This window comes from Struthio camelus, chromosome 3 (assembly GCF_040807025.1).
Source record: "Struthio camelus isolate bStrCam1 chromosome 3, bStrCam1.hap1, whole genome shotgun sequence".
NCBI lineage: Eukaryota > Metazoa > Chordata > Aves > Struthioniformes > Struthionidae > Struthio > Struthio camelus.
The window spans coordinates 69,536,891-69,561,911 of record NC_090944.1 but is presented as its reverse complement, the minus strand read 5'-3'; the positions used below and the strand labels follow the sequence as shown (position 1 = coordinate 69,561,911).

The window sequence follows — 25,021 nt, the reverse complement described above, 5'->3', positions numbered from 1 at the left end:
TGTGTATATATGTACACATATAGAAAGAAAGAAAGAAAAAGAAAGAAAGGAAGAGAGATTTTTTTTCCCACTAATGGACCTTCCTCCTTGTCAGCCAGAGAGGGGAATAGGATGAGGCCATTGGTGCTGTTTGTGTCTGTATGAGTGCTGAGTGTTGCTGCCTGTGCTGGTCTGTGTGGCCAGTCACGTGTATATGTGTGTTTTGTGAGTGTGCCTACTGGGAATACAGGCTCAGCCTCACTCCTGGATGACGGACCTGGGTGCATGGAGCTGTGGCAGCCTCACCTCCAATGCATTACCAGACTTGGCAACCTCAAAAGGTTTTGTTTTGATTTTTCTTGAACAAAAGGCATACCTGTTTGTACATTTGTTTTGCTGGGACCAAGTGATTTTGAAACCAGTTGCTAATTTTTACATGTGTTTGCAGTCCATGAAAAATGTTTTTTGTGGTGTTGTTCCTGGCAGTTTTATTGAATTGAAGCACCAAATACAAGTGAATTCAGGACCATTAAAAAGTGTTGAAACCAGTCATGCACTTCAGTGCTCTGCACCCTATAATAACAAGCTTTTTACATTGTGGGTTTTCTGATTACCACATTACTACTGAATGTGTGTAATTTCCTCTGCTTTTTCCCAGATAAATTATCTTTGCTTAATTGTAGGTGCGCGTTGTTGGGAAGGGGGAAGGAGGGGTCTTCTGTGTTGAAATAGTCAATGAGTAGTTGGTTGTACATATTCTCCAGCTTGGCTTTTACTAATACCTGTCGCTCCTAGACACAAAGCCCTATTACTCAGCTTACCTGCAGCACCTGCAATGTTAACAACTGGCAGTAGTGAGCTCTGCACCTGCAGTCCCCCTGCTCATAAACCCTCTTTCACACTGTCTGGAGCAATATTTGCTAAGACCAAGTAACAAACTCTTCCCCTTCCATAGTTAGCCTTGCACCTTAGAAACCCGAGTACCTGCTTGTAAGCATTTTATTTTTTAATATATGAGCAAGCTTATATTCTCTCCTGTAAATCATTACATAGAGATACAATGCAACCAAAGAGCTGTTAGAAAATAAACAATCAGTTTTCACGTTCACCATTTTGTCATCGTGTTTCCCGCTTTCCCTGGCACCTTTGGGATATGGGAGAGCAGTAGTAGGGAATGTGAAATCACAGTCACTTCAATTTTTCTGGTGACCTGATTCTGCCACTTGTTTGCTACATGATCTTGCTCTTCTGAGGAGTCCTGCTGAAATAACAGCAGTTGATAAAGTTGATAATAGTGGAGTCAGGAACAAATCTAGGGGTTTGGTAGTCTGACTTTCACAAGGTACTAGGCAGTAGCCTCCTAAAATTCTTTCCTCGTTGCAGCATCTCAAATTTGAACCTCCCTCCCTTCAAGTCACTGGTCATGTTAGAAAATCTTGGCCATTTGGCATAACTGCATTCTGTTTTAATGCCCCTTTACACGACAAAGTCATTTGTATTCTATTTTTACATCTTAAATACAGCAACAATTTTTAAGGTAGCAAAAAGCATCAGAACAAAATGGTTTCATTTTGTCTCTTCAAAAGGTGTTTGTGGTTTTGAAGATAACTTTTTTCTGCTCCCTCCCTCCCCACCTCCCCGCTAAATCCCCAAATGTGATGGTTTTTCATGCTTTAGGCAGGATTGATAGTGAATATCTTCTTGTCATGAGGTCAGTATTTCCAGGCAGCGAATCAATAACCATCATCAATGAGATGGAGTTTTGTAACAAATCTTCCTGCCCTCTCTGAAGTTGAGTATCCATAGCAACCCCCGGCACTTCTTCGAGCCATACGTGGCACCTACGCAGGCACAGGTAGCGTACGCCTAATGTTGGCAGCTGGTGCCGGCTCTTGTAGTTTCACTCGCTCAGTGTCTTTCCTCCCTTCTAACCCTCCAACTCTCAGGCTGAGGAAGCAGCCACTAAACTGAAAAACCAGAAGTCCCTCCCTTCTCCTTTCTACCCCTCCCCTTGGGGACGAAGCCTGACAGCTGTCCCAGATGCAGCATGTATGAAGCTGCAAGCGTCTCTGCCTTGAAAGGTTTTTCCTGGTCTTTCCATACCAAATCCACATGCTGCCTTGCTGCGGACCATGGCAACTACCCTGGAGAAGTTCATTCATTCTTTGGACCCCAGAGCCCTTCCCAGGGTCCTCCAAATCCAGTCAGGCATCTATTTCCAAGGTGAGCTTCGACCGCTTTTTGGCAAGGCTCTTAGAGTCTGTCTTTGACATTAGGGTTCCTTTGAGACAGGGATGAGGGGGATGCAGAGGGAGGGTGCTGCTGATCTGGTGTCCTTGCATTTCCCCATCAATTGCAAGTTCCCCTTTGAAGAAAGACATGCAATAACCAGTGGCTTTGGCGGTGTCTTTTGTATGAAGTACATCTCATTTTCTTGTAGGTAGAGGGGAGGGCGGGCTCACCTATAACTGTAGCCAGCCCTCATCGTATCCTGGAGAAAGTCCGGGAATGAGTCATGAATTGGCTTCGCACTTGCACAGGGCTGTCAGTCTAGCAATCTCACATCACCTCACAGAGGTTAATTGATTAAACCTAGGATTGGTCTTCTGGGATTGGCAAGGAGCAGTGCGCTCTGTGTTAGAAACAGAGAAACTGAGAGACTGGAACGTGACTGTGAGGGACAAGAAGGAAAAGCATTATCCTGAAGTTCTGCCCTAGATTTAAGGAAACTTTTCATGTGCAACGATATGAAGGGATGGGTATTAGCCAGACATGAGCATCACAGGGGCAATATTTTCCTGGATTTGCCTTATCTATCTCCATGAGATTGTTTTATGCCGTTTTTATTGTTGGACTTTGCTTGTACGCAAAGCACAGTGAAAGGATAATAAAGAGGCTTGCTCTGGAAGGAAAAGTTCTGAACTTGTTCAGGGCATGGGCTCCATCAAATGACAGTAAAAATGCCCTGTGGTGTTCAGTCAAGCCCATGTATCAGTCTAGGAAAAGAAAGTCATCTCTCTTCCACTGCAGCTCAGTGGCTTGCAGAGGGACCAGGCATGACCTCCAGGCAAATAAAGTCCGTAGTGGAAGTATGCAATGAAAAGCATGATGTTACAAATTTCCTGTGAGAGGGCAAACTTGGAGTCTCACTAGATAAAACAGAGGGGGCTTTATGAAATGAGCTGAAGCTATAGCTGTTTCAGGATCTGCAATACCTGCCTTTATGTTAATCTAAAATCCTTACACTTCTCCACAGCAGGAGGAGAGAGGATGTGGCTACCATTAACTGTAGCCGTGGAAAGTCTGAGATGCAATCTCTGAGCTTACCTGTGGTTGGAGTGGGTGGATTTCTTCCCTCCAGCACCCACAACAACAGTCCTCTCGGCGAGGGAAAGAAAAAGGGAGATGACATATGAAACTTAAGCTGCTATCATAGTGTACTGTCCATGTTCTCCTGACTGCCTGTCCTGGGTGCTTTAGAAACCGCCTAGATCACATGAATCCTACTGCTGCGTAAAATGGCATTCTGGGAAACAAGCTTGGCCAAAATTACCAGAAACTTCTGAAAATATGATTTTCTGCCCTTTCCTCATTTCAAAATGTGGCCCGTTCAAATTTTCCATTTTAAAATTGGCCAAGAACTTGATTTCGGCCTGAAAGGAATTAAAATCTTGATAAGAAGGTTACTATCTAAGTGAAGAAGAATGGAATTTATTACAACTAAAAGCCAGAAGAAAACTTTCTTAAGTTGAAGTAGCCATGATATTTGCCTCTTTCCATTTACCTATACAGCAAAGGGTATATAAATTGTGTATGCATATATATGTGTGTGTATATATACCTATATATATATGTACCTACATATGACAAATACCATGATAAATTCATAGGAGCCCACCAGCTGGCAGGTTGCATATCCAGAGTTGCTTCAGTTCGTATCCTGCTGCTAATGGATGGTAAAGCTCAGACCACTTTGTCTTCAGAGTTGGGGTATTTCAGCATGTGCTTCAATTTATTGTGTAGGCATATCCCACACTCGAGAACAAGTATACAGCCGAGGCTTCAGTGTAGGATATGTGCCATTCTGTGACAGCTTCCTCTCCTTCCCTGTGTGAAGAAAAGTCTATTGCTGACAACTGCCTGTAGTAAAAGCACCTGTACAGCCTTGGGAAGGGGTGGTGGTGTGCCATACAGACCCAGAAATGTTTGTACTGAAAGCTAGAGCAGTCGTGCTGCTCTGTTGCTTCTTAAACCTTTGTCAGCGCAACCTCTTCTGCCCTCTGCTTCAGGGCCTTCCGCTCTGTTATACTTGCACACTTCTCCCACAGCAGGCTACATGCAACACCAACGTACATCCAGATATTTCTTGCTTATACAGTGAGCAAGTCAGTTATAGAGAAGTGCTACTTGGCTTCCTCCCCTAATAGAATGGCATATCCAAAACACTGATGTTCACTGTTAGGCTTGTGTTATTTCCCCTCTCTTCTTCTTTGCTTTAGTGGAAGTATGAGCTGCTCTATGCCTGAAAAGTTTGCAGGATCTAGGGCTACAAAGATCTTCTCGGTCCTTCCTCTCCCTCCCTCCTGAGCCTTCTGGCTGAGTGGGATCCTTCCCGAGCTCTTTGCTTCCCTCCGTGCCTTGCAGCAGGAGCGAGCACAGTGGTCTCTGATTGCATTATGACGTATGTTGCATTTTCTGAAGCGAGAGCAGTGCTTCAGAGAGAGTCAGAAGTAACTCCTGTTATATTGCTAAACAGGAGAGTGCACCACTTTGTACAGTTTGAATTTCCATTAGGACAACCATTCTTTAGTCCTTCCTTGGATAGAGTTTTTTCCCCTTAACAACCTTTTTGATTTCTCTTTTCACATCCAATATACCAGCAATCACATTGTGGATAATGGCAGGTCTATTGACAGAGAACAGGGGTTTATTGCTACGTTCTCAGGGATCAAATCAGAGCATTTGCGCTCTGGTTTTAGGAGCTGCCGACCTGCTATGAAATCAGCCTGGATAGCCAATTGCTGTTTGGATTAGCTATTATTTTATGCATTTGGGTTTCACAGGAGTCTTAACATATTCCTAGTACAACATGCAGATAGCAAGGGAGGAGACTTATTTTTAAAGCATTGTAGTGTTGGGTTTGTTTGAAACTGACCAGTCACCACAGATGACTAAGTTTCTGGGGTAAAAGTTTCAAATAATGAGAATCTGTACATAGGAAATGCTAAGAGTGTTCTCTTCCTCACACCCCCCCAAAAAAATGCAGGGTTTCTTAATGTCAGGCTGAACAGCTACTAAGTGGCTAATGGAGTAAATAAATAACTACTAAATCCATTAGAGCTGTCAAATCGAAGCTGTAGCAACCAACAAATGAAGGTTAGAGCTATACAGGTGGTAAAGAGACGACAGAGCTTAATTCCTTCTGTAGTCTTATGAGGTACACTCATATGCTATGGGGATGAACCTTCACTTATGCACTCTAGAAGCAATGTTTTGCTTAAACTGCATTTAATTCTAAATAGTTCTACAAGTATATGACTTGCAGATTAGCCTTCCTGCTCTTAAGAGAGTTTCAGTAGCTCTGGAAGCACATGGAGAACATAATGCTATGGGCCTTTAAAAGGTTGTATGTGTTTTTTTCCATGTAGGAAGAGCTTTTTATTAGAAGCTGCCCAGTCAGGCTTCAGAGTGAGAGTGGGAATTTGCTTGCACTTGGGCAGAAGTGTTTAAAATAGGTGAGAGCTGTGGAAGGTCCCATTCTGCCTTCATACCTATGTAGCACCAAATATGATCAAGGTCTCTGTACTTAGACACAGGCCTGCCTGTTGCAGCCCATGGAGGAGAATAAGTTGGAAACTTGTGCTGTTTGCACCCATTCCACCTGTTTCTCCATAGGCCTATACAAAACTATGTTCTTCCTGCTACTGTTAAAGAACTTGTGATTCATTTAACTATAGATCCTAAAACTGCAAATGGGCTGAACTGCACAGACTCTGTTTCAATTCAAAATATTTCATGCTAGAGAGGCTAAGGATGATTGAACTTGGGCTTTGCAATACCTTTTTCCATTGGTAATGAACTCTGAGACCTAGTCACCTTTCTGAGGAATAGCTCTCTTTTCTGTTCCTCGCTTGAAATACAAGGTCTATTTTCCCTGAGATGATACCAGCTGCAAAATTCCAGCATTTTTCACACTGCATCTGGACTTTGGAGTGAGGCAAAGTCCTACCCAGTTTGACCAGACCCCTTTCCTTCCACCAGCATGTGGCTGCAGAGTCAGAGCCATACCCTATAGTCACTCTCTACAGCTGTTTATGACACTACGCAGAGACATGACAAGAATGAAAGCAAAAATAGAACTTGCCTTACATAGCTCATCTCTTTAGAATGAATATATTGGGGTTTTACAGTAACAGCCACGAGTTCTTATAAAGTGCTTTCCATTCATCACACTCAAAGGATCATACAGAAGTGGGGAAATTGTTGTCATTCTCAGTTTGGAAACAGGAGGATAGGTGAAAGGAATTCATGGTTCTGCCAAGCCCAGGGATGTCACTCCATGCAGTTTTTTCAAGCTCTGCAGTTCACTGTTCTTGTCATAACATTCAGTGCTACAAAGACTGGTTAGCTGAATCACTGAAGGAAATGGGAAGACTGATTATAAAATAAGACAGAGTTTGCCAGATACAAATATCTTGGTAATCAGCACTGATTAGAAAGGAGCTACAGTACAGACTGAAGTACATGACAATTTAATAGTTCATTAAAATATAATATTAGAAAATTGAACTACTGAAACTCCATTGGAAACTGATTTGATTGATTGAATGTCCTTCTTTGAATATTTTAGTAAATATTGATGCTTAGGGAGCTGAGTACTATATTGCCGCTGGTTTTTTCACATAGCATAGTAGTAGGGGCTTTCATCTTTATGTTGCAAAAATTATGTCTGTTTCAATACTGATATAATTATTTTATGGGTAATTGAATTTAATATTCTGCAGGCTTAATTTAACCAGTGGTAGGATAGTAAAAAATGCCAAACTTTAATTGTGAAAAATGTAGACCCAATCAAGGCACCTACTCTATTGGTGCGTCTTGTCGCTAGCCATGTTCTCTATTTGCAGCCTTTCCGTTTTTGTTCTGCCTAAACTATAGATCCCACATCGCCTTCTTTTATTCCCCAGAAGCCAAATGCATCAATGAGGGGATTAGGACCCCAAGAATTGGGATCTGTCATAGTACAAAGCAGCTCCTCAGAGCAGTTCGGCTGTTCAAAAGCAGCATGTGTGTGTTGTGTAAGCTGCAGTGCCATTATGCCTCCTCTTTACGGCTGACCTGTGAGTCTTGTCAGGAAGCTTTATGCTGTATGCTTTTTTATGGGCAGAAGGACTTTTTAAGCCAGCAGCCTCCAGCTCTGCAGGTTGGGAGTGCAATGAAGAAGCACGCTGTAAATGCAATGCTGCTCTCTGTATTCCCTTTAAAGGTGATGTGGAAAGTGCCAGTTCTCTTCATGCCGGGAGAGAAGTGGTGGGAAAAGACAACAGCGGGGTCACATACACATCCATAGTTAATATCCTCTGAGCCTGATCCTTCCAGACCTAGAGTTAAAGATGCGCGACATTGCAAGGTGCAAATGCCGTCCCTGCGTGGTTGTTCGGTACTCTGGCAACTCTATATAGGGGCAATGCTAAACAAAGCACTTGGGGATGAGCTAGTTCTTTGAAGAATGTGAATAGTTCCACTTAAAAACTCTCTTAGGTGAGCCATAAAGCACATGAACATGTTTCGGCTCACGGTTCCTCTTGATTTTCTTTTGCTCGTTGCAAATCCATGCCTGCTTGCTGTCTCTGCAGTTTCAATTTCACCCTTTCTGCTCCTGTTACTGGGAAACAGCATCTTTCCAGAGCGCACTTCTGTGAGCCTTTCAGGACAGTGATGGATTCAGCTGGCCATCAGCAGAGCCCTGGAACCAATTATGAAAAGTCCTGTTAATCCTGTAACAGCAGCTAGGCAAACTAAATAAAAGAGGAATCCGTGTACGTCAAGCCTCAGTTGCTCAAGTTCTAATTTAGACAAGAAAGAACTTTCAATACTAGTAGTTAGAAAATGATCATGTAGGATGGAATACTTTTTTACTAACTTCAAGGCGACCTAGAGGGAACAAATCCTGCTTTCCTTATCAGTGTGAAAAGCCAGCGAGTCAATGAAAACTAAAAGGTTATGTAGTCTATAATATGTATGAATTAAATAAGCAAGCTACCTCTTCACGGCCATCAAAGGTGCTTTTTCTTTAAAAAATACAATTTAAACAGGGGCTAAATCAAGAACAGCATTTAACAGCTTTGATGAAGACAATTAGGGTGGAAGATCAATACAAATAACCTCTGCATTTGCTAGGTGGACTCTCATCTGAGTGAAAGCCAAAAGGAAAATTGTACGTGAAATAGTAGAAATTACTGGTGCAGTGTTTGCACTTGTTAATTTGAACCATTTTTACAGCAATAGAAGCCAAATTTGTCCGTGAAAATGGAAGGGTTTTTTTTCATGAACGTTGTTGCTTCACTCCCTCTTGATTCAGCAGTTAAGACCAAGATCCCTAGGTACAGCAGGAGGAGCAGATTATGTGTCTTCTCTTCAGTGGTCCGTAGTCAGACCATGTTAGTAAATTTTCTCTGTCTGTTAATATGTACCACTGCAACTCTCCTGTACTTGTTTAGACTGCTTCAAAAACATGGCTTATTCTGAAGAAGAAAGAAAGTGCCTTTCAGTGAATACAATATGAGAACAAAACCTAACTTATATGGGCCAAACATTGCTCATTTTATTCATACTGCTGCCCTCAGTGGAATGACTCATCCAGATACAGCGAGAAAAATCTGACCCTCTGTAGCTGGAACTCAGGGGGAAGCTGCTTCGAGTATCTCCTTGTGGGCATTTTCTTTCAGTGACATTCAGCTCTGGGCCTCTCTGAGGATGGCATAGGAAGTGGGTGGAATATCCAAACTGTCTGACTTATTTCACAAAGCAGAGATCAATCCCCTGCCTCAAGTTCCTGAAGCTGCCCTTGACGTGCTGGTTCACTGCAGCAAAGAGCGTTCCCCCCGCTGTTCTTGCACTCTGACCTCAAGGGATGAGGGAACGAGGTCTGCGGGAGCAGGAGCCCTGTTCCCCCACAAGTAAACTTGCCTCCTTTAAAAACGCCAAGAGAGCTTTTGCAGACTCAGAGACAGTGGGCTCTGGAGAAGAGAAGGAGACAGCCATAGGAAGTTAGAGGGGAGAGAAGATGCTGGGATAAACATATCACGATATGCTGGTCCATGACCATGTTGCTGAAATACGGGGCTATTGCGTGCCCCTCCCCACCGCTCCAAATAATTACTGACCTATGCATGAGAAAACATGGTGTTAGTCTCTATTAGCTGCTTCTCATTAGCTTCACTGGACTGATGCTGATGGGAAAACGAGGCTGTCATTTCGGTGGAGGAAGGTGATTAAGTGTTTCCAATTTTGGGCTTAATGTGTAAAAAGTTCTCATGCTCTGGCCTGATCCAACTTAGTTTAAGCAGCTTTCTTAAATCCAGTGCAACAAAGCACACATTTGCTATTAAACATATACTTATATGCCTTGAATAAACATACTTTAAGTAAAAGTAATTAGTACTGCAAAGAAAATGAATAAGACTAAGTAAAGCACAAGCAGTTAAAACAGCAGTGGCTAATGCTGTTCAATAGCAGCTTTCAGCATTCCCCTCATTACTGCAGTAATTCCGACTTGTGAGGGTAAAACAAACAAAAGGTCAAAGACGTTGCATTTGGAACTGCGGTTTCACTTTCTTTTTCCACTGTAGCAGGTGCTGCGTGCTCAAAAGCTGTGCTGCCACATGCAAAGCATGAGCCCTCTGGATAGATGAGAATCAAAAAAAAAAAAAAGTCATAAACCCATCAGGAAAGAAATAAATCAGAAATTGCAGAAGTAATTTTTTAAAAAATTCCATTATGGTTGAAATGGCTTAAAGCATTTGACATTTAAAGTTTGACTTTATATGGCAAAAGATAAATCTTCAGCCTTTGTTTTTTGATAGTTTTGTACTGGCAAAAATCAGACCCCCTGCAGCTGAATTAGATATGATTAAGATGAGATGCCCATTTCCAAGCAGCCGCATTTACCTCAGTGGCAGTTCAGCACCAAACCCTCTTGGAGGGTTTATGCCCCAGACTTACCAAACCTGCTTTTTGTTGCTTAGACACACATATTAATGAGAAGTGCTGTCATGTGGCCCAGTAAGTTGCTCCATCACTTGATGGGGATTTACTACAGCAATGCATGCCACCTGCAACCGCTGCTAGCCCTGGGCCTCTGGAGCATCCTGTGAACAAAGGGGAGCTGGGCTCACCCACACTACATGGGTGCACCTTTCCGAGGTAGAAGGAAGTGGGGAGTAAAAGCCAAATGGGTGGTTCATAGTCTTTGTAGCCACTCTTACAGCTTGGGGTTGGAGAGAGAAGCTGGAGGTGTGCTTCATGCTTTGCCTGCCATTGTGAATATGATTTTCAGCCTCTTTTTATCTCTCTCTCCCTCCCCCCATGTTAGTTTGTTTTAGTGTGGAAAGTCCAAGATGCAGATTATCTACAGTGCTCAGGAGATGTGTGACTGAAAAAAAAAGATGTATAACTTCTCATTGTCAGAAATTCAGGTTGCTTTTCCCTAATGCTTAATCAGAGCATAATATTACTTACTGATAAAGTTAAGCAAAACTCTACTCCCTACAACTTTAAAATAGATTTAGCTTCTTGATAAAGAGCATAAACCCTGAACAATTAGCTAAACCCTAAATAATGGCCATAAAGAATGATATCTCTTTTAGTGACACTAATTATAGGTACATTATGCCCTTCATATTACTTGGAGAGCCTGCAGTAGCTTTAATAAAACTGTGACTTCAATTGAGCTGTGTTGGAGCAGAAGCAGACTATTGCAATTCTGACTGACTGAATACTCCAGGGGGTCATGCCTTTATAGGAAAGCAGAATCATCTCACCAGCCACTGAAATGTAGTCGCCTCTGATCGGGGAAGACAGCACCCATATGGGCAACCGATGACAACATAATAGTGGAGAAAGGAGCATTTGGAAAAGGACACTGGGACACAGTTCTACTCTTTCAAAATGTGTCGGAGCATCTTTCATCTCCTTGCAAAGCAGCCAGGTTCCTGCTTCTTTGCATCGTCTTTCAAAGACTTCTCAGCCTGCCAACTGCAAGGAATTCAGAGGGTGCAACTAAGAGATGAAAGAAAGAATTTTTTTTCCTTCAAGGGTTGAAACTCATGGGGCTAGGGAGTCAATGCCTAGTGTTTAGCCTGCAGAGCCATTTGGTTTTGTTAGGAGAAAAAGTCGGTCTTTGTTAGGAGAAAAAAAGAATCAGGGCTATTTGGAAGTGCTTAGCAGCACCCTGTAGTAGACAGGCTATTAAACTGGGAGTCAGCCAGTCCCAGTTCAAATTGCAGCTGTGCTGAATGATCATCTGCCTGACCCTTGTCAGGTCTTTTGTCTTCATTGCCTTTCTTTCCCTAGCCTTCCTTGCTGAAGTGCCTAGAGGTGTTATTATTATTAATTAGTACTGTTTAGTCACGGACCTAATTTTGAGCCACACTTCCTGTTGTCATCAGTGAAATGTTCACTCTTAGAGCAGTCATCAAACAGGACTCTGAGCTATGGGGAAGAAAAAGGGCAATATTACTTATATGCTTGCTGTTCTAAAGTGTATCATAAAATGTTTATCTCAGTGGTACTCTCGCATGCCATGTCATGAAGAACAACATGCTCCATCTCATGCATTGACTGTATTTATAATTTATATTTTTTATTTTTCATATGAAAAGACTCTTCTTGTACCTATAATAAGAAATAAATCAAATAAAGAAGGGCTAATGACGGGGCAATGGTAGTGCAGCTGCTTAACAATTTAGGAAAGATGGAGGGAAAAGATACTGAACCAATTGTTACGGTTGCTTTGATGTGATCCCAGCAGTTGCTAATATGGATTGTCAAACTAGAGGGGATCTTAGGAAAGGATATAAATGTGTTTTTCATTCAACAAAGTAGCAATCCAGAAAAGGTGGTTTCAGCAGCAACAAGGTCTTTAGTTACAAGCCTTCAGGGACATTGTTTGATCACTGCAAATAAGCTTATTTCTTCTAGGTTTTGCTAAAATATTGTTTGCATTATATTGCATACTTCTTTCTCAAAAATCAAAAAGACTCTATCCTTAATGTTTCTGGATTTACATTTTCAATATATCTCACTTCCTTTGTGGCTTAAATAGGAAAAACACAGGGACTTTTTGTGCAACAGCAAATAAATGTACACAAAAAGCTATTTTAATTTTAATTATATATTATATATATATAATATATTGCATGTAGGGGGTCCACATTACACAGCTGAAGTAAAATCTTTCAGGTTTACATTGTCACACAGCAGGTATGTTCACAACGTTTTAAGACTAATTATCCTGGCTTTTAATGGAAAGAGAATTTTTATTGTCCCATTTGAAAAACATGTAGTTCCCTTCCCTGCCTTTTATCAGCACAAATATTTTCTGTAAATGCCTAGATGACAAATCACCCAGGTAACATTTTTCTTATCTGAATTTAATCTTCATTGTACTGGTCCAGGCAAACTGCCAAGTAAGGGCTAAAATGAGGGCTAAGGCAATCTAGCTGCAAACGTGTAATCACAATCAATACTATATGTGCAATTGCATCCCACCCAAATGAATCTGTTCTTGAATGACTGGCAGAGTTGCATTTTTTAATGATTTTTTTTTTTGGATCTGGTATCATTAAAAATGAGGCCTCTGCAATCATGTTGTTGGTCTGTTAGCCATCCTCCTTCCACCTCTGACCCTTGTAATCTTTTCCACCTCTTGGTCTGTTTCAAATGAATCTGATAAAGAAGGAGAGGCTTTGAGGTAATTAAGGCCCATGAAAATGGGAATTTGGGTTGGTGTCTACCCACCCAACATATATGCACATATGTACAACATATATGCACATATATACATCTATCTGTCTATCTACTCATTATAAATGAACATAGCTACTGATACATTATTTTAGGCTGGTCTCTGGCTTTGTTAATTGATGCAAAATGTAGCAACGTGCGTCAGTGTTTGTGTGTATCATTTTTATTCAAACTGTCTAACCAGCTCCTCTGCTGAGTTGTGTCTTAGGATAAAAGGTGCCTTCTTATGGCCGTGAATCCTGGTGTATGTGGGCATTCTCCATTTCCAATCTGTTAAGAGCTTCCCTACCCCTCAGAAGACTTAAAATATCCTTCCAAACTACTTAATTCCCTTTCCCTTCTTGATGAGGCTTAAAATATGGCTTTTCTTTGTTTCTCCTTTCTAAATTAAAGAACAGATTCACTTTCCTTGGTATCAGTACAAAGCATTATCTTTGCCAGGGGAGTCTGTACCCACTAATAGTTTATTTCTTCAGTGGCAGGACAATCATCTCCTGCAATTCTTGATTTTTTTCTTACTCAAATCTGTGATGTTTTAAGTCTTAAATCTAGTATCACTTTTTCCTGGAATTGATACTCTTAGATGCATGATCCATTTGCTTTCTGCAAACTATGTTATGTATGTCTGTTCTGTTAGTGGCTTGTAGTCTGGCATTTATAATCCATCTTTTTCTGAATGCATTATCTTGACTCTTGATGTTTGCAACAGAGCCTGCAGCTCCATGTAATGCTTTTTGTAGACTCCAGCTTGAACTCCATATGCTTGTCTGCCTCAGGTACTTTGTCTCTTTTATGAATGTGAATTTCTCTTTTCTTGTGTATTTTACCCTTTTCTTCTAGTGTTTTGGATTCTCTGCTGTCTCTACAGTGGAAGGCCACCATTCACGCTCTTTAGATTATTTTATTTATTTATTATGTTTTGCAAATTTTGATTTCTTTCTCAAAGGCTAATTTTTCAGTCATCCAGTCACCTATTTTTGAGTGACTGGCAGAGCTAGTCCTGTCTCATGGATTTTGCCAGATGATTGGTTCTTCAGCCTTAGAACTGTCAAAAACTGATCAGTGTTTTCACTTTTTTCAAGCTCCATCTATACTTTCTATTTTGTGGTGGAACACAGGACTTCTCAAACTCTCTGCAGTACAATTCACAGTTAACCTATTGTGCCTCAGGAAAGGCAAATCTGATAAAAGTAGTAAGTCCTTCAGAACCAACCATAATCAGAAACAGGGCCCTCCTCTGACTCTTTATTTCTTGGTGGCACCACTCTGCTGCAGATGCAGACCAAAGCAGTGGTTAAATCTTCAATCATACAGTTTTTTGGAGATGTTCGATGTCTTAACTGCTCAGTGCTTCCCCTCAGGGCGTTTGCTTGGTTTGCTCTACTCCAGCTCTGCTTTATCTGAAAATCTCCCAAAGCCAGTGAGGCCTGCATCAGCCAGTCGCCATGCTCTTACAGATCAGCACTGCCTAGCATGTGTGTGCACAGTGGGTCCCAATCGGATCTAGTGGAAGGCTTACAAAAGGCTGTCTAGGCTACCTAGCAGAGATGAATGCAAACATGCCTCGAGCCCATAATTAGTCAATGTAGTTATTTTCAGATGATAAATGGTTTCTAGGGGTCTATTTTCAAGGGAGGTAATTTGGAGAAGCCAGCTGTAAAACTACAAAAAATAAAAAAGATTCAAGAAGCAATGAGCTACCATTTTGGCTACGTTTTTGCAAATATTCATTCAAGGGCAAGAATATTGAAATTCTTTGCTCATCTTTCCATGTTTCTGTAATACAGAGTCCATCATACTGAGTCCTCTGGGATTCCCTCTATCTAATAATACTGTAGTTGCCTGTGATCTCTGTGCTGTGTCTGATGTAAGGAGTGAGGTACTTCAGCACAAAAGGAATATTACGCTCTTCATAGATTCTCAGTCTTTCTCCCTCTCCCACTCTAATATGAAATAAGTATTGCACGTACACTTTTCTGACTGTCATAAAATATCGTATGGAGCTCAGCTAAAGCAATGAGAGCTATGATAATTCCTCATGTGTTTATTAGAGCAGCAGCCAGACTGCTGATGGGAGCTGTAGCAATATCCAGTGGAGACAGCTGAGTTAGTCAATGTTGAATTGCTCAGGGGCTAAAGGGAGAGCAAACAACTATGCAATGTCTTTACAGTAAGAAAAACAGATTGTTCTTTTACAGTTGAAGGTTAGTAGCTCTCCTGGTTTTCTGCTTAGCACCAGATTAGCTGAAAGGCTGCACAAACAGCACATTCTTTCAGCTGAGTGTGGTTAATAGATGTGGGAATTATAATCCAGAACATCTCTGTGCTAAGCATCGTGCTGGTGTGCAACAGAAAGTCAGTAGGCTGCTGGGGGAGTTTAGAGTTTAAGTACACTAGATCCCATGTAGAAGTCACAATGAGGGAAACCCAGCTTGCCAAAAATATCTGCCATGTGACTTTGACTAGATTCCCCCTGCACAGGGGTGAAAGCTACACCAGTACCTGTCTTCCTCAGAGGAGCATCTGGGGGGGAGGGATTTTCTGGGGCCCATCTCAGGCAATAGAAAGGTTTGCTTGGACATGCCTTCACAACAGAATAAACTTAATCATTTACTCAGCGTTACTGTTATTGATCTTCCTATCCTGACACAAACCTATTGCCTGTGTGGTGCTCCACCGAGGCTTTGAGTTTAGGCAAATGCCAGAGTGACTTTTGCTGAGGTTGGTGTCCCAATGGCTTCCAGTGAGGTGGAGGTGGTGGCGGTGAAGTACTTATCTCTTGCAAGTCCTGCAGTACAATTGATAATTTCTGATATGACATTTGGCCAAAGGAAAAAAAAAAAGCTTTCCTTCCCACCTAACAAGGAAAGCTGTGCAGTAGAGATTGTTACTTTCTGTGAGTAGTGAGTTCTGCAGGCAATGGCAGTCAGTCGCTGAGTACAGACTGTCTCAACTGTTGAAAGCTACTGTATAGCCAGAAGTCAGGTTTTAAATATCAGCCATTGCTTGAGACCAATCTGGTTTACCTAGGTTAAAAGGAGGAGGGGAAAAAAAGACTTTGAAGAAGATGCAAGAAAGACCTATTAGAAGGACTGTAGAAAGAAAAATTGTCTTCTTAGAAGAGATGAGGAAAACTTGTTTCTTGTAGATTTTTGTCAAAAACGTGAGTAGAGAAGGGACAAAATTAACCTTGTAGGTAGTTTTGGGGAAGGACAAATGAAAATAAGAAGAGAAAAATGTACTCAAGCAGATGAACAAAGTTAAGCGAACAAATATGCACAGCAATAAATTAGCAGCGGAAATGAGAATAAGGTTTTTCGCCATGAAGGAAATGAGGTTCTGTATTGAGGTTCTAAAATGATTCCAAATCATTTCAGAAGAGATTAATAAGTTCATGGAAGGAACTGCACAGCCTCAGAAGAACTGGTGCTGGCATTAAAGTTACCATTAGGGATGAGACGCTTTCTGCATTCAATTTAGTGCTATCTACAAATGGAATTGAAAGAAGACTTAATCCCCATGTGTTTGCTGCACTGCCTTTATATATAATTAATTAATCCCATGCCTCAAAGCTTCTGCTAATCTCCTGCAAGGTCCAGGAGGAATTTTCCTTCTTCTGCCTAATTTGGCTTTTGTTTTGGTTTCACTTAATTTTTTTTTTTCTCTTCCTCCTCTGAAACAGCAGAGACTGGCCACAGCTAGACCAGAAATGGGAGGGTATTTGGTAGGGCAAGCTGACGTCCCAGGTTTTGCTGAGGAATCTCCAAAATGTTTGGTTGAGTTGTCTTGTCCATACACTTAAAAGATACACTTTTGAACATCACAGACAACGCAGGATTTTTTTCTACCAAGCCAGAATTTGTACACTCTAGGAGAGCTTTCTTCTGATGCAGCATGGGTGAGGCAGGGGCCACTTCCTAGGATTACCACTGTTAAGTTTCAGGTTTTCACATTTCTTATACATTCTTGAGATTTCCTGTTACTGAAGAAATTTCAAATCTTGTTTGCATTTTGACATCTCCTGATCTGTCTCAGGGTATCTCATCGGGTTTGTGGTTTTTATCTTTTGCTGCAATCTGTTGTTTTCTATAGGGTATGCTATGCCTTGTGCCATGCACAGAGACCTTTCCTGCCTCAGTTCCATTGCCTGGTGATTTCCTAAGGCTGCCCTTGGTGACCCAGGTGATCCCATGCTGTTTCATTCTGTTTGAAAGTAATCACTTTGAAGTGCTGGTCCTTCAGAGCTCTTTATGCCAGTATGGAGACCTGTATCTAAGAGCAATGTGCATACAGGGCTCATCTAGAGATCACTGACGTCACAGGATCCATATTCTTGTGACATTAAGGAGGAAAATGAAAATCAGGTTAGTTACTGCAGAATAAGTATATTTCATACAACTTTTTAAAGGTATTTTTGCTTTCATTCAAAGAGATAAAGATTCTTGAAAAAAGTAGGGGATATGAATATCACTGAGTATCACTTTTCTTTCCTTTTTTATTTCTTTTCAGGCTCCATCTACGAAATGTTTGGAAATGAATGCTGCCTGTCAACAGGAGAAGTGATTAAAGTTATTGGGTTCAAAATTAATAAGCTCATAGCAAGTATCTATGAGAATAATGAAGAGAGCCGGTTTTCAGCCAAAGTGGAATTACCACTGAATTTTCCTGGTATAGTATTTTATGATACATGTTTTTGAAGAATTATAACCCTGGGTAATCACCTTTGTTCATTTTATTGATTTCCTGTCTCTACTGATATTTGTCTGAGGTTACAGCTCAGCTGTCATGGATACAATTTTACCAGATGGTACAAGACACAATCAATCAACTCATTTTTAAATTTCAGCTCTTACAGTTCTCTGTCTTGCCTGGATAGAAATTATTATTATTAAAATGTTAAGTAGTAATACTTTCGACACTTCAGGTCACACAATATAAGAGTCATTATGAAACCATCTTTTCAGTTACTTGAGATTTTGGCAAACTTTGAGCTGAACTTTTCTTTGTTGTGTACTCACACTATAATTTATTTACTGTTAGTATATTATTACCTTATTGTTCTGTGTGTAAAACATTTAAAGTACTTTGTTTTTATTTTAATTATTTATTTTAATACAAATGGCCAAAGTGGCTGGTCCATGCCTGGGAACAAGATTAGGGGAAAATGAATGTTTTTGCTGCTAAAAAAAAGCTTAGGCAGCTCTGTAGAGAAGTCCCAAGATGGCCATGATTTGGAGCATGGACCTGAAATTTGGCCTCTGGTACTGACTTGATATTTAAGACATGTCTTCCTCTGTTCATACGGCCTTGTTAGGGAGACCTGGCCAAAAACTGCACTTGCAGCACCTCATACATGTCATGTTCATTTATTTTTCAATTCTACTTCCATCTCAATTCCTCTACTGCTAGGGCCCAGGCTGTGTTAAAAAGAAAAGTGACTGAAATGCAGAGGGGGAAGAACTGGACGGTGTATATACGTGTGTGGGAAGTGGGGGAAGTAAACTAGGTTAGAAAACTGGTAGGAGAAGATCTGACTTAGATCTGGGAACATGGCAGAAGGTTAAAGACTTGATATGCAAAGAGCTGGAACTGGAAATGGGGGCAGAGCTGGGAATCTGCATCACAGGGGTATTGCAGTCCCCCTAAAATACACATAAAGGGGATTTCCTATGCTGGGAGAGGTGACCAGAGCCCAGGCCCCCCTGGGTGAGGGGGCTGGGGAGGAGGCGCTGAGGGAGAAGGCCAGCAGGACTCAGAGATGATGCCTGCGGGACAGCTGCTCCAAGAGAGGTGATGGGATGCTCACAGATCAGGAATGCAGGGAAAGGGCATGCGCACATCAGCCCTTCAGCCCCTGAGAAAGTTTGCAGGGCTTCCCTGCAATTTGCCAGCTGTAGCTGTCATGAACCCTGCTGAGGTGGCATTGCTGCAGTGCCTTCCCCTGCTACAGGGGCTTATATGGAGGTCCTAAACTTGTGACACTTTGATTAGCCATGTGAACATCCAAGAGGATGCCAAATGAAGGGATTTCATGGTGAGAGGGATGTATTTTTTTAACACAGTAAATTACATGCACACGCATGAAAGTGCGGAACAGTAACAATAATGCTAGAGAAGTATTCAAGTATTTGGAACATGGCAGCTCTCAGAGTAAGGCTGTCTGTGCAAGGGAGATGGTCAAGGTCTATAGGAAACTGTGGAGAACTCATAGATCATTATTTTCCTGCAAAGCTGTGTCGCGTTTGCTACACGCTTCCACCTTCTGCAACAAATGATACAGGGACCTGAAAGATGACAGCTATTTTCACTGCCTCGCTCCGACTTAGTCCAAAACCACAGTCTAGCTAGTGCACTGAATGAGGCAGCAGTTATATAGAAAAAAATAGGAGGTAAACATTTAATTAACACTATATTGTAATGCATGCACATTAGAGGTTATATTAATGCTGTACAGGGAAACATAATACAGATGTCTGCTAGTATTTGAATGCTTGACTTAGTAAGCTTATCGATGTTCTTCTAATGCACTGCTGTGAATATGAGGACATGCACACATGCATATACATTGTTTAGATTATGCCAGTGTCCAAACTGTTACATGCATTTTTGCAGAGGAAGGCAAGACCTACCTCTTGAACCAAATAAAATGAAAAAACACACAGGAGTTTACTGTTTCATCTGAATTCCACAGGAAAATATCTTCTACTATGCCTTCATTTTCTATCTTCAAAATACAGATTTCTCCCTGAAGTAATCCTACGTATCATTTTCTGTTTCCCAGTGGATCCTCACTTTACTTTCATATTTTTCTTATTCTGTAAATCAGAACCGTTGTATGACCATTTGTTAAAAGACTTCTTTTTAGAATACATGCCATTTTCAAGGGCTGATAGGGCCTGGAAGTAGCAAACAAAGATATTTTAATTATTTGTGGCTATCTAGAGATATTAAAGTACTGCTATATTGTGAACTCTCAAGATACTTTGTATTTTGCTTGAATTCTAAGCTTTTTTGCTATTATTAAAATTTATTCTATCACTATAGGAGGTTATAGTCGAACTCTTGATTGGCAGGAGTTTGAACACTGGAATCCTAAAAAATCCAATGCAATTGAGTGATAAAAGTAATGCTACATTTATTAATGTTGAATCTCCTGATTTTTAGGACAGAATGACTTGTCATTTGAAGTGCTTCAGCCTGGTGATTCTGGATTTGTTGGCATTCAGCTGATTAGTTTTACAGCTTGGCAATCTGTTGCCCTATCAAGCACATATTTAAATTCAGTGTAAGCACTACAATTTGCATGCATACCTACAAACTCTCGCAACTGGTATTCTAGGAACCGGGGTATTCTTTTCCATGTTAACTTATTTCACCAGAAATATAAATTCAGGGTTCATTTTGATAAATTCTTCATTGCTATCCTCCTCATGATAGGTAGTTTGGAAGAGTAGCACTAAAAAGGGTTGTAACACTTCTGATTAGCCCAAAAGGGAGCACTGCTCTCTCTCTCTCTTGCTCTGTATATGCATCCTTATCCACTCAAGTTCTTTTTGTTAAGATGAAACTTTGTCATTGGTCTAATTTATTTCTTAGTTAAAGAATGAGTGTGCTTTACAAAGTTAAGTTGTCCCACGTTGGTTTTTTGACCTTTCTCCTTTTATAAAGCTGCCACTTTATTACGTTTATGTTCTGAATGAAACATCATATTAGATTGTTGCTGGCTTGCCCCTGTCTCTAGAACAAAACACAGAATGGAATTGGAGTCAATTTTTTTACAGTGTCACAGTAAAAATATCATTGAATCTCTCGAACTCTGGCACTGTATTTACATTGTGCTTAGAGTATTCTCTTGCCAATGCTGATGTAAAGAAACCTTTTATTTTAATGTTATTTTCAATTATTTCCTTTATTGTGAGTTATCATTTGCATCAAATGGGCCCATTTATCCTTTCACTATGTGCACACTGGCATAAGTAAGCAACAATTCTATTTAGGTTGCACTGGGGATAACATCTCTGTGAGAGAAGAACTGGGCTCATTGGCTTTAAACAAGCCTTTCTCTTTGTCTTTCTGAACATATATGCAATCTACAGAATTCCTTTTTTTCTGCTCTGGCAAATCAGATTCCAGATAAAGGACTAATCTGGCCTTTGCATTAGAGAAATCACTGCAACCACAAGTTCACTATCTGTGTTATTTCATTTTAGCCTCATTCTAATTTGTTCTTTGTCATGCTTCAGAGGGCCGGGCAATTCTTTCTGTGCTCATACACTGGACCAAAAAAAAAAAAAATATCTACTGTTGTTTTAGACACTTCAGTGACTGAATCTAACAGCATTTTGAACCACAATTCACTATTAACAAGTTAGCAGAGATGGACAATTTACGCACCTGAACTGTGTGTTAGCACAAATGATTTTATTCTGTTTCTTAATATTCCTTATTCCGCAAAAATATTGCAGAACACTGCATTAATATCTTCTCAGATCTGTGACAATTGCTACTGCTCATTCCAACATGATCTCACAAACATATAGCTGAGCACTGCTATCAACCGTTGCGAGCCACAGCACAGGAGATCTGTTCATAGCCATGCAGCACACGAGTAGAAGAATAGGGTTTAGACACGAGAAGGCTCATCCTGCTATGAGTTAAATTGCTGTCAGTCTGAAGGAACCTGCTTTGAGTTAGCAGAGTGAACCCCCTGTAAAACAGTGACAGCAAAATCAATCCTTAGGGCTCCAAACCATGGATGATGTCTACTACATTGCTTTTAGGTGGTGGAGCTTACCAACTCAGGAGGGGCAGTATGGAGCTAGAGGGGATCTTGGCCTCCGAAGATCTGCCTGAGTTATTACCTTGAGCTACACATTAGCACAGCTGGTGCTAACTGGGAAGGCAATGAGGAGAAAAGCATCATCAGTCTGGGGAGACAAAAAACCAGCAGGAGGTGAAGGGATAAGAGCAGGGAGTCAGCCTTTGGGAGAGGATAGGGAGAGGAGGGTGCTGGAGCAGCCGGAGAGGAGGAGGGCAGTGGGCATGAGGGAAAAGAGGAATGGCAACCAAGTCAGCTCCCAAGAGGTTAAAGAACTGAACTCTTCCCTTTCTTCTGCTTTATTTTGGACAATAGAAACTGCTAGTCTAGGACAAAGGGTTTCTGCTTTATTTTCCTTGAAAGCTACTTCCTGCTCTGCTAGATGAGCCTGACTGCTCATTTGCTGTTTTTTTTTTTTCCTGGGGGGAAGAGAAGAAAAAGAGAAAATGAAAAGGACAGTCATTTCTTTCAGGACTCTAATTAAGACTGAAAATGAGAAGTCTATAAAACTGCAGGGAGGTACACTTTGTCACTCTGTAACTAGTATGAGAGCTGCATGCTAGTCTGTAAAAAGATGTTTCCTAGAAACATGCTTTGCCACAGGACTAAATGGATGATCATTGGCCCTTCTTTTCTCTCTCATACCAGTAGAAATAACATTTTTCAGTCTCTCACCCCTCATAAGTGTATTTGTATGTATCAATGCCTAAAGCATTTCCTGAAAGTTAGGAGGTGATTAGGTTTGGGACTAATTACCATATTATCACTAGACAGGTGCTCCACCTACTGAAATGCCACTAGGTGCAGAAGACTTGTGCAGTCTTACTATGGGTATAGACTCCTGTCATTATTACGTATGTATAGTTGTTCCTGTCTCTCTGTATATTTTTCCCCAGACTATTGGGGAGCGGTGTACTTTGGTTGTAGACCATATTATATTTAGAAATAAGATCTATGTGAGCAATAATGCCAGCTCTCAATATACCTGCTGGACTTTTTGCCAGATTCACTCTTTCCCTCCATTTCTCCCTCTCAAATGTCCACCCAGCTCCCTTAGAAAAGTCTAAGTGAATTTAAGTAATTCATTTTATGATTTATGAAAGAGCACAAAAATAGCTTTGTTTGACCTCAAAATGTTCAAACTTTAGCATCTTGGGCTTGGCATATGCCTGCTACTCCAGAAGATTCTTTGCTATGTTAGGTTTGGAAAACATTTGGTTTTGTAATTTGATTCATAATGACTGTAATGAGATTCTGAATAGTTCCTGATGACAGCTTTTTAAAGACATTTCCTATGAAAAATAAATAAAAACATCATAGCAAGGGGGATATTTGTGAGAAGACCCCATGGCAGATTTTGACAGTTAGTTAGGAACCACAATGACTTTCACCCATTGCACCAGAAAAACTTTTTATATATTCACCTCTTATCTGCAGAGAGAGAAACATATGGAACTTTACATACTCATAAGCATAAACAGGTGGCTATTAGGTGCCTTTAATTCGTAGGCCTCATCAATACAGAAGCTCAGTATGCAAGTCCACATGCTTCTTTAGTTGTCTGTGCAAGAATTCTGTTACTGAAATTAAGAAAACCAGCAGAATGGAAGATGAAGATTTTTCTGCTCCCAACCCTGACAAAGTCAGCCTGCCTGGGCCTAAGGGAATAATCAGTTGTCTAGTTTTAGACATGTGATGTGACCTGATAATTACACGTCCTTATGAAACCCGCTTTCCAACACAGACTGCTTATCAGCTTGTTGCTGATATAGCTGCCTTCCAAACAGCTCAGTCGTCCCAGGGAAATTAATAGAGCCTAAGTCTAGTGTTAAACTCCCGGAGGAGAGGAATGTTTCTCATACCTGTGCGTTGCCAAATATTCTTAGCTGCAAATGGTTTTTTAATGTGCTTTATGGAGGCTTTTTAAACGTACTTCCGGATGTTTTCTGTGGACAGTACACATGCTCCGGTCTGGCAGATGGGTAAACATAGCTGTTGCCTTTGGGATACATCATATGCACTCTGAATATTTTTTTTTAGGGAAGAATTTTCCTATTCCTTTTCTCCCAGCAATGCCAGGGGATGAAGCCCATCTTGTGCTTGCAGAACGTGACATTGGAACATTGTTTAGGGGATGTTGTCTTTTCCACAACTTTGTTTTGTCATGAGGGCCTTGTCACTAATATTTTGTAAATGCTGATGAATCAAGCTTATCTTGTTCTGTATTGACAGCTCTGGCAGTGATTAGAATTGGGGAAGCTACTATTGCTTGTTAATAATTATATTAAAAAATAGATGTGAGAAATGTTAAGCATACTAGTGAGAAAGAAAAGTGTGTTTTAGTTGTGTTTGTGCAACTACATTCGTGGATGCAGCTTTGCTGCAACATAGAAAAAAATCTGGAGGCTTTCCCACAGTGCTGCAGTGAGAACATATGTGTAGAGGATATACTTGCACAAGCATAATATTTCACATAGGAAAAGCTAACCATCATGCAGACGACTGAGAATGCACAGAATTGTGGAAAGCAGTTACATAGGCACAATTAGTGACTACTTCTGCAGTAAATCAAACAGGCTGTTACTGTTTAGGCTGCTGACAAGTGGTCAGAGCTGTTAGTTGCCACAGTTACTAGTGGTCTCATGGGACACCTAGAACCAAACATGCTCAGTCTGGTGATAAATTCAGTTAAAAGCTATTCAACACACAGAATCTTCATGGTGTCATTTAACAACAAGGGTGCAAAAGCTGTGAAGTGAATGTAGCAGTTTCTGTTACAGCGAACCTAGGATTACAGTGGTTCTGTGGCAAAAATTGCTGTTATAGTGGAGGGAAGGGTTTGATGTATCTTGGTTTTAGGAATATTATCTTAAGAAATCCCTCCATGCAGGCCCCTCAGTTGTGTTGATAGAAGAGTTTGTGCGGGATGGGAGGTGGGGTGAAACTGGGTAAAGGAACTAGTCTGGAAGAAAATGAGCAATTTGGAGGTTATTTTTAACCAAAGCAATTCCCTGACCTAATTGGTTAAATAGTCCCTCTGTTAGGGGGAAGTCTAGGGATGGGAGTAAGCAAGCTTCTTCCCTGCTTTCAGCAGGGAAGTGGAAGGGGAAGAGCCAATCAAACCAGCAGTGCTCCTGAGCAAAGCGTCCCAAGTGCCTTCATGGCCTGAGTGTACCCGACCAGAGTGAGGTGTGCTAC

General features: G+C 41.0%; 1 protein-coding gene across 4 annotated transcripts in view; it reads left to right on the top strand.

Annotated features, from left to right (window-relative positions):
* Positions 1-1,897: 1,897 nt before the first annotated feature.
* The window catches only part of THEMIS (thymocyte selection associated), an 89,062-nt gene continuing 65,938 nt past the window's right edge, over positions 1,898-25,021 (top strand). For all 4 annotated transcript variants that reach the window (XR_011140195.1, XM_009688781.2, XM_068938227.1 and 1 more), the window contains exons 1-2: positions 1,898-2,202; positions 17,515-17,673. Coding sequence is in view for 3 of the 4 variants with exons in the window: in XM_009688781.2 (XP_009687076.2) it covers positions 2,112-2,202; positions 17,515-17,673 (250 nt within the window). In the remaining variant the exon portion in view is untranslated. The remainder of the gene's footprint in view (positions 2,203-17,514; positions 17,674-25,021) is intronic.